The sequence below is a fragment of the Rhinoraja longicauda genome, chromosome 25, assembly GCF_053455715.1.
Source record: "Rhinoraja longicauda isolate Sanriku21f chromosome 25, sRhiLon1.1, whole genome shotgun sequence".
Lineage (NCBI taxonomy): Eukaryota > Metazoa > Chordata > Chondrichthyes > Rajiformes > Arhynchobatidae > Rhinoraja > Rhinoraja longicauda.
Window position 1 is genome coordinate 158,524 of NC_135977.1, and position 12,681 is coordinate 171,204.

Genomic DNA, 12,681 nt, shown 5'->3' on the forward strand with positions numbered 1-12,681 from the left:
AGTCTACCCAACGCCATTTCCTGCCTAATGTGAATTTCCTTCAGTTCATCCGTCACCCTAGGACCTCTGTCCTCTAGAACATCTGGGAGATTGTTTGTGTCTTCCTTAGTGAACACAGATCCAAGGTACCTGTTCAACTCATTTGCCATTTCCTTGTTCCCCTTAATAAATTTACCTGCTTCTGTCTTCAAGGGACCCACATTTGTCTTAACTATTTTCTTCCTCTTCACATACCTAAAGAAGCTTTTACTATCCTCCTTTATATTCTTGGCCAGCTTACCTTCGTATCTCACCTTTTCTCCCTGTATTGCCTTTTTAGTTATCTTCTGTTGCTCTTTAAAAGAGTCCCAATCCTCTGGCTTCTTGCTCATCTTTGCTATGTTATACTTCTCTTTCATTTTTATACTGTCCTTCACTTCCCTTGTCAGCAAATGACAATGTTGCTCGGCAGGAGGTGTGGACAGGAGCTGCTATGGTTTGTCCAAATTTGGCAATCATTTAAAGACCAGCTGCACAGAAAATACACGTTCCAGTGAGGAAGAAAGACCAGGATGGCACGGTTTGGGAGCTTTGAGGGATGTTGTGAATTTAGTTAAAAAAGAAAAGGTAGCACCAGTTTAGTAAGCTGAAATCAGACAGGGCTCTTAAAGAAAATAACAAAACCAAGAGAGAAACTGGAAATAAGTCTTTTGAAAGGTAGTTTCAAGTCCATGCAGACAAGGTTACAATGTGCTAGTCAACCCTTCAGAAAGTTCCATCAAATTAGTGAGACAGGTCTCTCACAAACAAGGCCATTTGGCTCTTAATTCGAAGATAGACACAAAAAGCTGGAATAACTCAGTGGGACAGGCAGCATCTCTGGAGCAAAGGAATGGGTGATGTTTCGGGTCGAGACTCTTAATTCCTTCCTTTCCAAATCTAAATAAATCCTGTCCCTCATGATTTCCCTACCACTGATGTGAAACTCGCTGGCCTGTAGTTACCTGTCTTGTCTCTCTGCAAAGTTATCTATTCTATAATCTGGCACCTCACGATTTAAGATCACCATCAGGGTCCACAGCATCAGGCTCAGGGGAACCATCACTGTCAGGGTCCACAGCATCAGGCTCAGGGAACCATCACTATCAGGGTTCACAGCATTAGGGTCAGGGGAACCATCACTGTCAGGGTCCACAGCATTAGGGTCAGGGGAACCATCACTGTCAGGGTCCACAGCATTAGGGTCAGGGGAACCATCACTGTCAGGGTCCACTGCATTGGGCACAGGGAACCATCACTATCAGGGTCCACAGCATCAGGCTCAGGGAACCATCACTATCAGGGTTCACAGCATTAGGGTCAGGGGAACCATCACTGTCAGGGTCCACAGCATTAGGGTCAGGGGAACCATCACTGTCAGGGTCCACAGCATTAGGGTCAGGGGAACCATCACCATCAGTGTAGATCAATCCCTAATGCGGATTTGATCCATGCCTGACTTTCATATTGCTGACCTGATCTGTAATCCATGCCTGGTTTTCGTGATGTTATCTGTGCTATACTGCTGATTAAGTTCCTCACTTTGTAACCGTGATCGTGCCTTGCAGAGGATTTCTCAATTGCTCTCTGCATGAATTTGTAATAAAGTACTCAAATAAGTTAAACGATTCGTGGACATCTATACTTCTTACATGGTGTCAGAAGGTAAATCTTCGGATCGGTTTCAGCACCTACTTTGAGCATTTTGCTGTCTCTACCATGCCTGAAACTTTCCGGAAACCGGTCCCTCTCATATTCGACAGTCGGATCGGAGAGCGTTTGTGCCTCTTTGAGCAGCAGTATCATGTTTTCGTTGCTGTCGCCCATTTTGACTAACCGGCCAGGGCTCGAGCCTACATGCTCCTCAGTCTAGCGGGAGATGAACATAGGAGCAGATGCAACAGTTTGTCTATGCGGAGGCGATAGTACATCCACCTGTTGGCGGTGCCCCCTCGGTCGTGACCCCCCGTGTCTGATACGAAGGTTTCGACAGCTATGCAAGCCTCTAGAAAACCCCATTGTTGAACGTGTGAAATTCTACTCACAGCAACAGAATGACGGTGAAACTATTGAATCTTTCCTTTGCGCTATCAAGAAGGCAGCCACGGGCTGCAGGTTTGGCCAACTCCATGATGAGTTTGTTAGGGATAGACTGGTGTGTGGGCTCGCCTGCGATAAGTTAAGGAGAAAGCTTATCCGCGACCCTGCATTGACTCTGGACAAAGCTGTCTTGATTTGTGAGAGTTACGAGCTCAGCATTCGCAACACCAGAACACTGACCGAAGGCACAGCATTCCGTGCATGTGGGGGTTGACACCGTCCAGGCTGTGTTTCCAAGACCTGAGACAGCAAGGTATGCACAGCCTGATAAGCGAAGAGTTATTGCGGAGTACTTTAACTGCGGGGGAACTCGTGTTGCAGACAGGGAGAAATGTCCCGCCTTTGGACAAGTCTGCCATGGCTGCAGGAGGCAAAACCATTCCCTGAGATGTTGCAGGTCCCGGGCTCGCCTTCCCACAGGGGAGGTCTAAACAGCCCATGCACCTGGTACTGCCAGAGCCCTTATCTGACTGTTCTGATAACAGCTCAGACGAAAGGCCCAAGGTCGACTGCATCAAGCTACAAGCTCGTTCCGTTATGGGAGGTGTAAGAAAATAACTGCAGATGCTGGTACAAATCGAAGGTATTTATTCACAAAATGCTGGAGTAACTCAGCGGGTCAGGCAACATCTCTGGAGAGAAGGAATGGGTGACGTTTCTTCAGTCTGAAGAAGGGTCTCGACCCGAAACGTCACCCATTCCTTCCCTCCTGAGATGCTGCCTGACCTGCTGAGTTACTCCAGCATTTTGTGAATAAATACCTCCGTTATGGGGGGTGATGCTCGGAACAGCGGACAGCAGATACAGTGGTGGTGAACGGTAATGCCATGGAGATGAAGATTGACACTGGGGACAAGTGCAATGTTGTTGTTGAGTGGTTGTGTGTAGTTGTCAGGTTTAAACCTGAAAAGGGAAGATGTAGATCAATCCCTAATGCGGATTTGATCCATGCCTGACTTTCATATTGCTGACCTGATCTGTAATCCATGCCTGGTTTTCATGATGTTATCTGTGCTATACTGCTGATTAAGTTCTTCACTTTGTAACCGTGATCGTGCCTTGCAGAGGTTTTCTCAATTGCTCTCTGCATGAATTTGTAATAAAGTACTTAAAGAAGTTAAATGATTTGTGGACATCTATACTTCTTACAGTCAGGGTCCACAGCATTAGGCTCAGGTGTGGCGGCTCGCAAGGATCGGGCCATACCACTACCGACCCCTCGGCAGAGGATTGGTACGCCGTCTCTGGACCGGACTGGACTGGACTGCCATCTCTGGACTGGACCGGACCGACTGAACTGCCATCTCTGGACCGGACTGCCATCTCTGGACCGGACCGGACTGGACTGCCATCTCTGGACCGGACTGCCATCTCTGGACTGGACTGCCATCTCTGGACTGGACCGGACCGGACTGGACTGCCATCTCTGGACCGAACCGGACTGGACCGGACTGCCATCTCTGGACCGGACCGGACTACCATCTCTGGACTGGACCGGACTGGACCGGACTGCCATCTCTGGACCGGACTACCATCTCTGGACCGTACCACCATCTCTGGACCGGACCGGACTGGACCGGACTGCCATCTCTGGACCGGACTACCATCTCTGGACCGTACCACCATCTCTGGACCGGACCGGACTGGACCGGACTGCCATCTCTGGACCGGACCGGACTGCCATCTCTGGACCGGACTGCCATCTCCGGACCGGACTGGACCGGACTGCCATCTCTGGACCGGACCGGACTGCCATCTCTGGACCGGACTGCCATCTCTGGACCGGACCGGACTTGACCGGACTGCCATCTCTGGACCGGACCGGACTACCATCTCTGGACCGGGCTGCCATCTCTGGACCGGACCGGACTGCCATCTCTGGACCGGATTGGACCGGACTGCCATCTCTCGACCGGACCGGACTGGACCGGACTGCCATCTCTGGACCGGACTGGACCGGACTGCCACCTCTGGACTGGACCGGACTGGACTGCCATCTCTGGACCGGACCGGACTGGACCGGACTGCCATCTCTGGACCGGACCGGACCTGACCGGACTGGACTGCCGTCTCTGGCCTCTGCCTTGAGGATGTCCCTCACGGCCCCGGAGGAGCGACGATACTGTGCGATGTGTTGGCAGGTCAGCCGCGCCCCATCGTCCCGGCCGCGTGGCGCCGGAGGGTGTTCAACGTGGTCCACGGGCTGGCTCACCCATCCATCCGGGTGACGACCGCACTGGTAGCTGCGCGGTTCATGTGGCATGGTCTGCGCAAGCAGGTTGGCCACTGGGCCCGCACCTGCATTCCGTGCCAGACGGCGAAGATTCAACGCCACGTCCGGGCGCCACTCCAGGAGATCGGTCTACCCTGCTGGCGTTTTGACCACCTGCACGTGGACATTGTGGGCCCGCTCCCGCTGTCCCAGGGCATCACCCACCTCCTCACGGTGGTGGACCGCTTCACACGGTGGCCGGAGGCCATACCGCTGGCTGACATATCCACAGCCACATGCGCTCGTGCGTTGGCCGCGCACTGGATCGCTCACTTTGGGGTGCCGGTGGTCATCTCGTCGGACTGGGGGCCACAGTTCACATCTGAGCTGTGGTCGGCCATGGCTCACCTGTTGGGTGTGCGGCTGCACCACACCACGGCCTATCACCCACAGGCAAACGGCCTGGTGGAGAGGTTCCACCGGCAGCTGAAGGCAGCGCTGAAGGCGCGACTCTCCGGCCCGGACTGGATGGACGCACTACCGTGGGTCTTGCTGGGCATCCGGACTGCGCCTAAGGAGGACCTGGCTTCATCCTCAGTGGAGCTCGTGTACGGGTCACCGCTCACAGTGCCCGGGGAGTTCGTGCCCTCGTTGCCGGGGCAGCAGGAACCGCCCTCATCCACCCTACAGCGCCTTCGAGAGCGAGTGGGCAAGCTCGCACCCGTGCCGACGTCCCGCCACGGGACATTCCGCCCGTACGTGCCATCGGCCCTCCAGGACTGCGCCTGTGTTCCTGCGCGGTGACGCCCACCGGACGCCACTCCAGAGGCCGCATGAGGGCCTGTACCGGGTGCTGAAGCACGGACAGACAACCTTTAACTTGGACATGGAGGGCCGGCAGTTGGAGGGAAAGGTGACCGCTTAAAGCCCCGGCGCCCTTGGACATTGACCAACCGGTGCGGGTTGCCCAGCCTCAGCCATGAGGTCGCCCCCCTTTGCGGGTCCCCCCGCCTGTCCCTCCACCTGTGCCTCCACCTGTCCCTCCACCTGTGCCTCCGCCAGCCCCTCTGTCGGCCGACGTTCGTACGCGGTCCGGTCGGGTTGTGCGTTTCGTGCGTCCGGTTCTGGGGGGGGTCCTGTGGCGGCTCCCAAGGATCGGGCCATACCACTACCGACCCCTCGGCACGGGAATGCTACGGTTATAAAGGACGAGGTTTTTCTTGACAAAAGCAGCCTGGCTGAACACGTGCTATCTCCACACACGGATATGCTGTTTACCACACACCACTGCTCCCAATCCACTGTCCCAGCTCCTGTCATCTGTTATAGAAATCAGCTTCCCTGATTTGGGTCTTTAACTTGCAGATGATCCTAGTCTCTCTCCAGAACTGCAAAATTATGATGTCTATCCCTAAAATGGTCCCCCACTCACACTTCCACACCAGCCTGGCTTTAGTTCCCAACATTAAATGCAGGTCCTCAGCCCTTGTGCAGAATTGTCTAGGTGGTTTAATGGATGCACCATACACTGGATGTACCTCAGTCTCCAGCTCCTTGCAATAAGGCAGTCCCAATCACTGTTGGGAGGTTAAACCTACATCTGTGACCATGTTTCTCTTACACAATCCAATTCTCCATCACTTAATTGTCATTTAGATCTAGCTTTGTACAAACAATACACATTTTCCAACTGACCTGCTGGGATTTGACACAGTAACTCAATGTGTAATGATCTGTAATCTGTGGTGCTGTGATCTTGGGAGTTCTAGAGCCAGCAATTGGTTGTGTAGAATCGCTAAGCTCAGTGCCTACTGGAGACGCACATTGCTGTGATTTGCTTTCACTGTAGGTGCCTGAATTGCATGATGGCCATGTCCAACCTGGAGATGCAGCTGCACAGTGCCCAGAAGAACCTGCTCTTCCTGCAACAGGAACACGCCAACACTCTGAGGGGCCTGCACTCCGAGATCCGCAAACTACAGCAGCACTGCTCCGGTAACTCCCACTCCCTCACCCCCACTCCCTCACTCCCTCACTTCCACCCCCTCACTCCCACTCCCACACCCCCACACCCCCACTCCCTCACCCCCACTCCCACACCCCCACTCCCACACCCCCACACCCCCACTCCCTCACCCCCACTCCCTCACTCCCTCACTTCCACCCCCTCACTCCCACTCCCACTCCCACACCCCCACTCCCACTCCCTCACCCCCACTCCCTCACCCCCACTCCCTCACCCCCACTCCCTCACCCCCACTCCCTCACTCCCTCACTCCCACTCCCCCACTCCCTCACCCCCACTCCCTCACCCCCACTCCCTCACCCCCACTCCCTCACTCCCTCACTCCCACTCCCTCACCCCCACTCCCTCACTCCCTCACTTCCACCCCCCCACTCCCTCACCCCCACTCCCACTCCCACACCCCCACTCCCTCACCCCCACTGCCACTCCCACTCCCACACCCCCACTCCCTCACTCCCTCACTTCCACCCCCCCACTCCCTCACCCCCACTCCCACTCCCTCACCCCCACTCCCACTCCCACTCCCACACCCCCACTCCCTCACCCCCACTCCCACTCCCTCACCCCCACTCCCTCACTCCCTCACTTCCACCCCCCCACTCCCTCACACCCTCACTCCCACTCCCTCACCCCCACTCCCTCACCCCCACTCCCTCACCCCCACTCCCTCACCCCCACTCCCTCACCCCCACTCCCACTCCCTCACCCCCACTCCCTCACTCCCTCACTTGCACCCCCCCACTCCCTCACCCTCACACCCCCACTCCCTCACCCCCACTCCCTCACCCCCACTCCCACTCCCCCACTCCCTCACCCTCACACCCCCACTCCCTCACTCCCTCACTTCCACCCCCCCACTCCCTCACCCTCACACCCCCACTCCCTCACCCTCACACCCCCACTCCCTCACCCTCACACCCCCACTCCCTCACTCCCTCACTTCCACCCCCCCACTCCCTCACCCTCACACCCCCACTCCCTCACTCCCTCACTTCCACCCCCCCACTCCCTCACTCCCACCCCCACTCCCTCACCCCCACTCCCTCACCCCCACCCCCACTCCCTCACCCCCACTCCCACTCCCACTCCCTCACTCCCACCCCCACTCCTCACCCCCACTCCCACTCCCACACCCCCACTCCCTCACCCCCACTCCCTCACTCCCTCACCCCCACCCCCCCACTCCCTCACTCCCACCCCCACTCCCTCACCCCCACTCCCTCACCCCCACTCCCTCACTCCCTCCCTCACCCCCACCCCCCCACTCCCTCACTCCCCACCCCCCCACTCCCTCACTCCCACTCCCTCACCCCCACTCCCTCACTCCCACCCCCACTCCCTCACCCTCACTCCCACCCCCCACTCCCTCACTCCCCACCCCCCCCCACTCCCTCACTCCCACTCCCTCACTCCCACTCCCTCACCCCCACTCCCTCACTCCCACCCCCACTCCCTCACCCCCACTCCCTCACCCCCACACTCCCACCCCCACTCCCTCACCCCCACTCCCTCACTCCCTCCCTCACCCCCACCCCCCCACTCCCTCACTCCCCACCCCCCCACTCCCTCACTCCCACTCCCTCACCCCCACTCCCTCACTCCCACCCCCACTCCCTCACCCTCACTCCCACCCCCCACTCCCTCACTCCCCACCCCCCCCACTCCCTCACTCCCACTCCCTCACCCCCACTCCCTCACTCCCACCCCCACTCCCTCACCCCCACTCCCTCACTCCCTCACCCCCACTCCCTCACTCCCTCACCCCCACCCCCCCACTCCCTCACTCCCCACCCCCCCACTCCCTCACTCCCACTCCCTCACCCCCACTCCCTCACTCCCACCCCCACTCCCTCACCCTCACTCCCACCCCCCCACTCCCTCACCCTCACCCCCCTACTCCCTCACTCCCACCCCCACTCCCTCACCCCCACTCCCTCACCCCCACCCCCCCCACTCCCTCACCCCCACTCCCTCACCCCCACTCCCTCACCCCCACTCCCTCACCCCCACTCCCTCACCCCCACTCCCTCACCCCCACCCCCCACTCCCTCACTCCCACCCCCACTCCCTCACCCCCACCCCCCCACTCCCTCACTCCCCACCCCCCCACTCCCTCACTCCCCACCCCCCCACTCCCTCACTCCCACCCCCACTCCCTCACTCCCTCACTCCCTTACTCCCACACCCCCACTCCCTCACTCCCACCCCCACTCCCTCACCCCCACGCCCCACTCCCTTACTCCCCACTCCCTCACTCCCACCCCCACTCCCTCACCCCCACTCCCTCACCCCCACTTCCTCACCCCCACTCCCACACCCTCACTCCCACTCCCTCACCCCCACTTCCTCACCCCCACTCCCACTCCCTCACCCCCACTCCCTCACCCCCACTCCCTCACCCCCACACCCTCGCCCCCACTCCCTCACCCACATCCCCACACCCTCACCCCCACTCCCTCACTCCCCACTCCCTCACTCCCACCCTCACTCCCTCACCCCCTCACCCTCACTCCCACAGCCCACAACACTTGTTCAAAGCAGAGCTTTGCAAAGGAAAGTTGACCCACTCAATACATAGACCATTGCATTGGTTTATGGTTCATTTATTGTGGTTCACTTTCACTTTAAATATGCTGTGTCTGGACTTCATCCCACCAGATGAATCTTCTCTTACCCGACCGATCTGGTCCTGGTCTGCCCGCAGCCTTTGCATTGTGGGAGTTAGTTGTCGTTTGCCTCACCCATTGAGTCCGTGGGCAGCTCTTTGCCATACTACTGTGTAAACCATGGCCCGTTCCATTCACAGATGAAGTTTGAAGCTAATATGTCTAAATGTGCACAGACATCAATCCCTTTCTGAGACAATTGACTAGAAATTAAATTGATATTTAAAACTTTAATAAGATGATTATGATGAGTGAATTGTCCGTAGGGACATTATTTTGGAGTGGTTTTAATCTGATAGTTTGGGTCTGTGATTATATTAGGAGAGGGAGCAGTGATGTGTTTAATTGTCCGAAACATTTTAAAAAATGAATACATTTCTGAAATGTCCTTTTATTTTTGTTTCTAGACCTGGCCTTTGAACTGACCATGATGTCACCACAATCAGAACAGGCAGGTAAGAACAACGCCGATCCTGCCTCTCCAGCTGTCATTAACTGTGAAAGTAAATTCCGGGTTTTAAACCTAAACAAAGGAAGCTATGAAGATATGAGGAGACAAAATGTTGAAACAAAGAACTGAAGGTGCTGGCTTTATATACACGAAATGACACAAAGTGCAGGAATAACTGAGCTGAGTTATTCCAGACTTTGTGTCCTTCAACATATGCAGAGAGTTGGTTCTGGTTATTTGAGATAATACATTGAAATGCAAAAGTGTGACAAAAAAAATCCCTTTCAGGCACAAAAACCTCATAGGAAAAATTATTGCAAGAAAATAACAGCAGTTTGGGTGGTAAAGGACAAAGTTGCCTAGAGAAGTCAGCAAGTTATGGGTTGCAGCTGTAACGTACTTTATTATTGTCACATTTTCCACGTACTGCCGATATTGTAAGTAAGCTTCTCACTGCACCGAGGATACCTAGAAACATAGAAACATAGAAACATAGATACCTAGGGACATGTGACAATAAAGGCTCCTTCATTCAGATAACGTGAAAATCTTTTTCCAGGCAAACCAAACCGTACACAAGTACCACAGTAGTGCAAAAGAGAAAATACCCAGAGGACAGAATATTTTCATGTGGACAATATCCACTGCCCTGCTCTCATTAATCACTTTGTTTTCCCCTTAAAAATTCAGTTCAATTTGTAAGACATGATTTGCTGCAGACAAAATCAGGCTTGGCTGCACCTAATTACTTAAGAATCTTCTTCGATAGCTTTCCGGCCTTTGATTTCAGGCTTACCGAGGCCTATAATTATCTTGGTTATCACTACTTCCTTAAACTAAGAAACAAGATTGGCTACTCTCCAGTTCTGTGGGACCTCAGCTTTAGATTGAATAGATACAGAGATCTTTATCAAAGCCCCATGAATCTCCTTTTTTCCCTGTCAATAATCTGGGATCGATCCCACAAGATCCTGGCGATTTATCCACCGTAATATTCTTCAAAAGTCCAACAACACCTTCTTTATTGGTAAACCAATGCTAGGAGACGGAGGGCCATAAAAGAGGACAGAAGAAAAAGGTAGAAGGGAGATAAGAAAACAAACCTGAAAGCTTTGTGCCGTAATGCCAGGAGTATTTGTAATAAAGTGGATGAATTGAATGCGCAGTTAGTAGTTAAAGGATAAGATATAGTTGGAATTACGGAGACATGGCTCCAGGGTGACCAAGGCTGGGAGCTAAACATGCAGCGGTATTCGATATTCAGGAAGGATAGACAGAAAGGAAGAGGAGGTGGGGTGGCATTGCTGGTTAAAGTGGAGATTAATGCAATAACAAGGAGAGACATTAGCTTGGATGCTGTAGAATTGGTATGGGTAGAATTGTGAAATAGCCAAGGGCAGAAAACACTTGTTGGAGTTGTATACAGACCACCAAACAGCAGTAGGGAGGTTGGGGATAGCATCAAGCAGGAAATTAGGGATGTGTGTAGCAAAGGTACAGCGGTTATCATGGGTGACTTTAATCTACGTATAGATTGGGCCAACCACATTGGTAACAGTGCTGAGGAGGGAGATTTCCTGGAATGTATACGGGATGGGTTTTTAAACTAATATGTCGAGGAACCAACTAGAGGGCAGGCCATCCTAGACTGGGTATTGTGTAATGAGGAAGGATTAGTTCACGATCTTGTTGTGCAAGGCCCCTTGGGAAACAGTGACCATAATATGGTGGAATTCTGCATTAGGATGGAGAGTGACACGGTTAATTCAGAGACTAGGGTCCAGAACTTGGAGACTTTGAAGGTATGAGATGGGAATTGGCTAGGATAGACCGGCAAATTATTACTTAAGGGGTTGACAGTGGAGATCAAGGATAGTGTTGAATCTAAGGAAGAGGCATATAAATTGGCCAGAGGAAACAGCAAACCAGAGGACTGGGAGAAATTTAGAATTCAACAGAGGAGGACAAAGGGGTTAATTAAGAGGGGGAAAAGAGCATGAAAGAAAGCTTGCGCGAATATAAAAACTGACTCAAAAAGCTTCTTCAGATATGTAAAAAGGAAAAGATTAGTGAAGACAAATTTAGGTCCCTTACAATCAGAGACAGGTGAATTTATAATGGGAAACAAGGAAATGGCAGAACAGTGAAACGAGTACTTTGGTTCTGTCTTCACGAAGGAAGACACAAAAAATCTCCCAGGTGACTTGGATAGGTTGGGTGAGTGGGCAGATGCGTGGCAGATGCAGTATAATGTGGATGAATGTGAAGTTATCCACTTTGGTGGCAAGAACAGGAAGGCAGATTATTATCTTAAATGGTGTCAGATTAGGAAAAGGGGAGGTGCAACGAGATCTGGGTGTGCTTGTACATCAGTCACTGAAAGTAAGCATGCAGGTACAGCAGGCAGTGAAGAAAGCTAATTGCATGTTGGCCTTCAGTGTGAGGGGATTTTAGTTTAGGAGCAAGGAGGTCCTACTGCAGTTGCACAGGGCCCTGGTGAGACCGCACCTGGAGTATTGTGTGCAATTTTGGTCCCCTAATTTGAGGAAGGACATTATTGCTATTGAGGGAGTGCAGCGTAGGTTCACCAGGTTAATTCCCGGGATGACGGGACTGACATATGATGAAAGAATGGGTCAACTGGGCTTGTAGTCACTGGAATTGACTACAATTGGAAACACCGAGGGAAGAGAGGGGGGATTCGGAACAGGCTGAGAACCCAAGCCTTACGTCCACCTCTGCCCAGCATACTTCTGGCCAACGTCCAGTCCCTGGAGAACAAGCTGGATGACCTGAGGGCAAGGATCAGATTCCAGAGGGACATAAAGAACTGTAACATCCTTTGTCTGACTGAAACATGGCTGACCCCGCTGGTGCCTGACCAGGTGATCTGCCCATCCGAGTCCTTCACTGTTTTCCGGGCGGACAGAACGGAAGAATCCGGGAAATCCAAGGGCGGAGGAGTCTGCTTCTTGACCAATAATAACTGGTGTAATCCTGGAAATATTAAGACGCTTTCTCGTTCCTGCTCGCTGGACCTGGAACATCTAACTATCTCATGCCGACCATTCTACCTACCCCGGGAGTTCAGCTCGGTGATCATCACAGCCGTCTATATCCCACCGCATGCGGACACCGACGTGGCACTGTCCACCCTACACGATGTGTTGTGTCAACATCAAAACAAGAACCCTGATGCAGCTGTGCT

At 53.7% G+C, this 12,681-nt stretch overlaps 1 protein-coding gene across 1 annotated transcript in view; it reads left to right on the forward strand.

Moving 5' to 3' along the window:
* ccdc92 (coiled-coil domain containing 92) overlaps nt 1-12,681 on the forward strand; it is a 33,214-nt gene that overhangs the window by 13,874 nt on the left and 6,659 nt on the right. Inside the window, exons 2-3 of the mRNA XM_078421086.1 lie at nt 6,180-6,325; nt 9,430-9,477. Of these exons, the coding sequence (XP_078277212.1) occupies nt 6,193-6,325; nt 9,430-9,477 (181 nt within the window). The 5' untranslated portion in view covers nt 6,180-6,192. The remainder of the gene's footprint in view (nt 1-6,179; nt 6,326-9,429; nt 9,478-12,681) is intronic.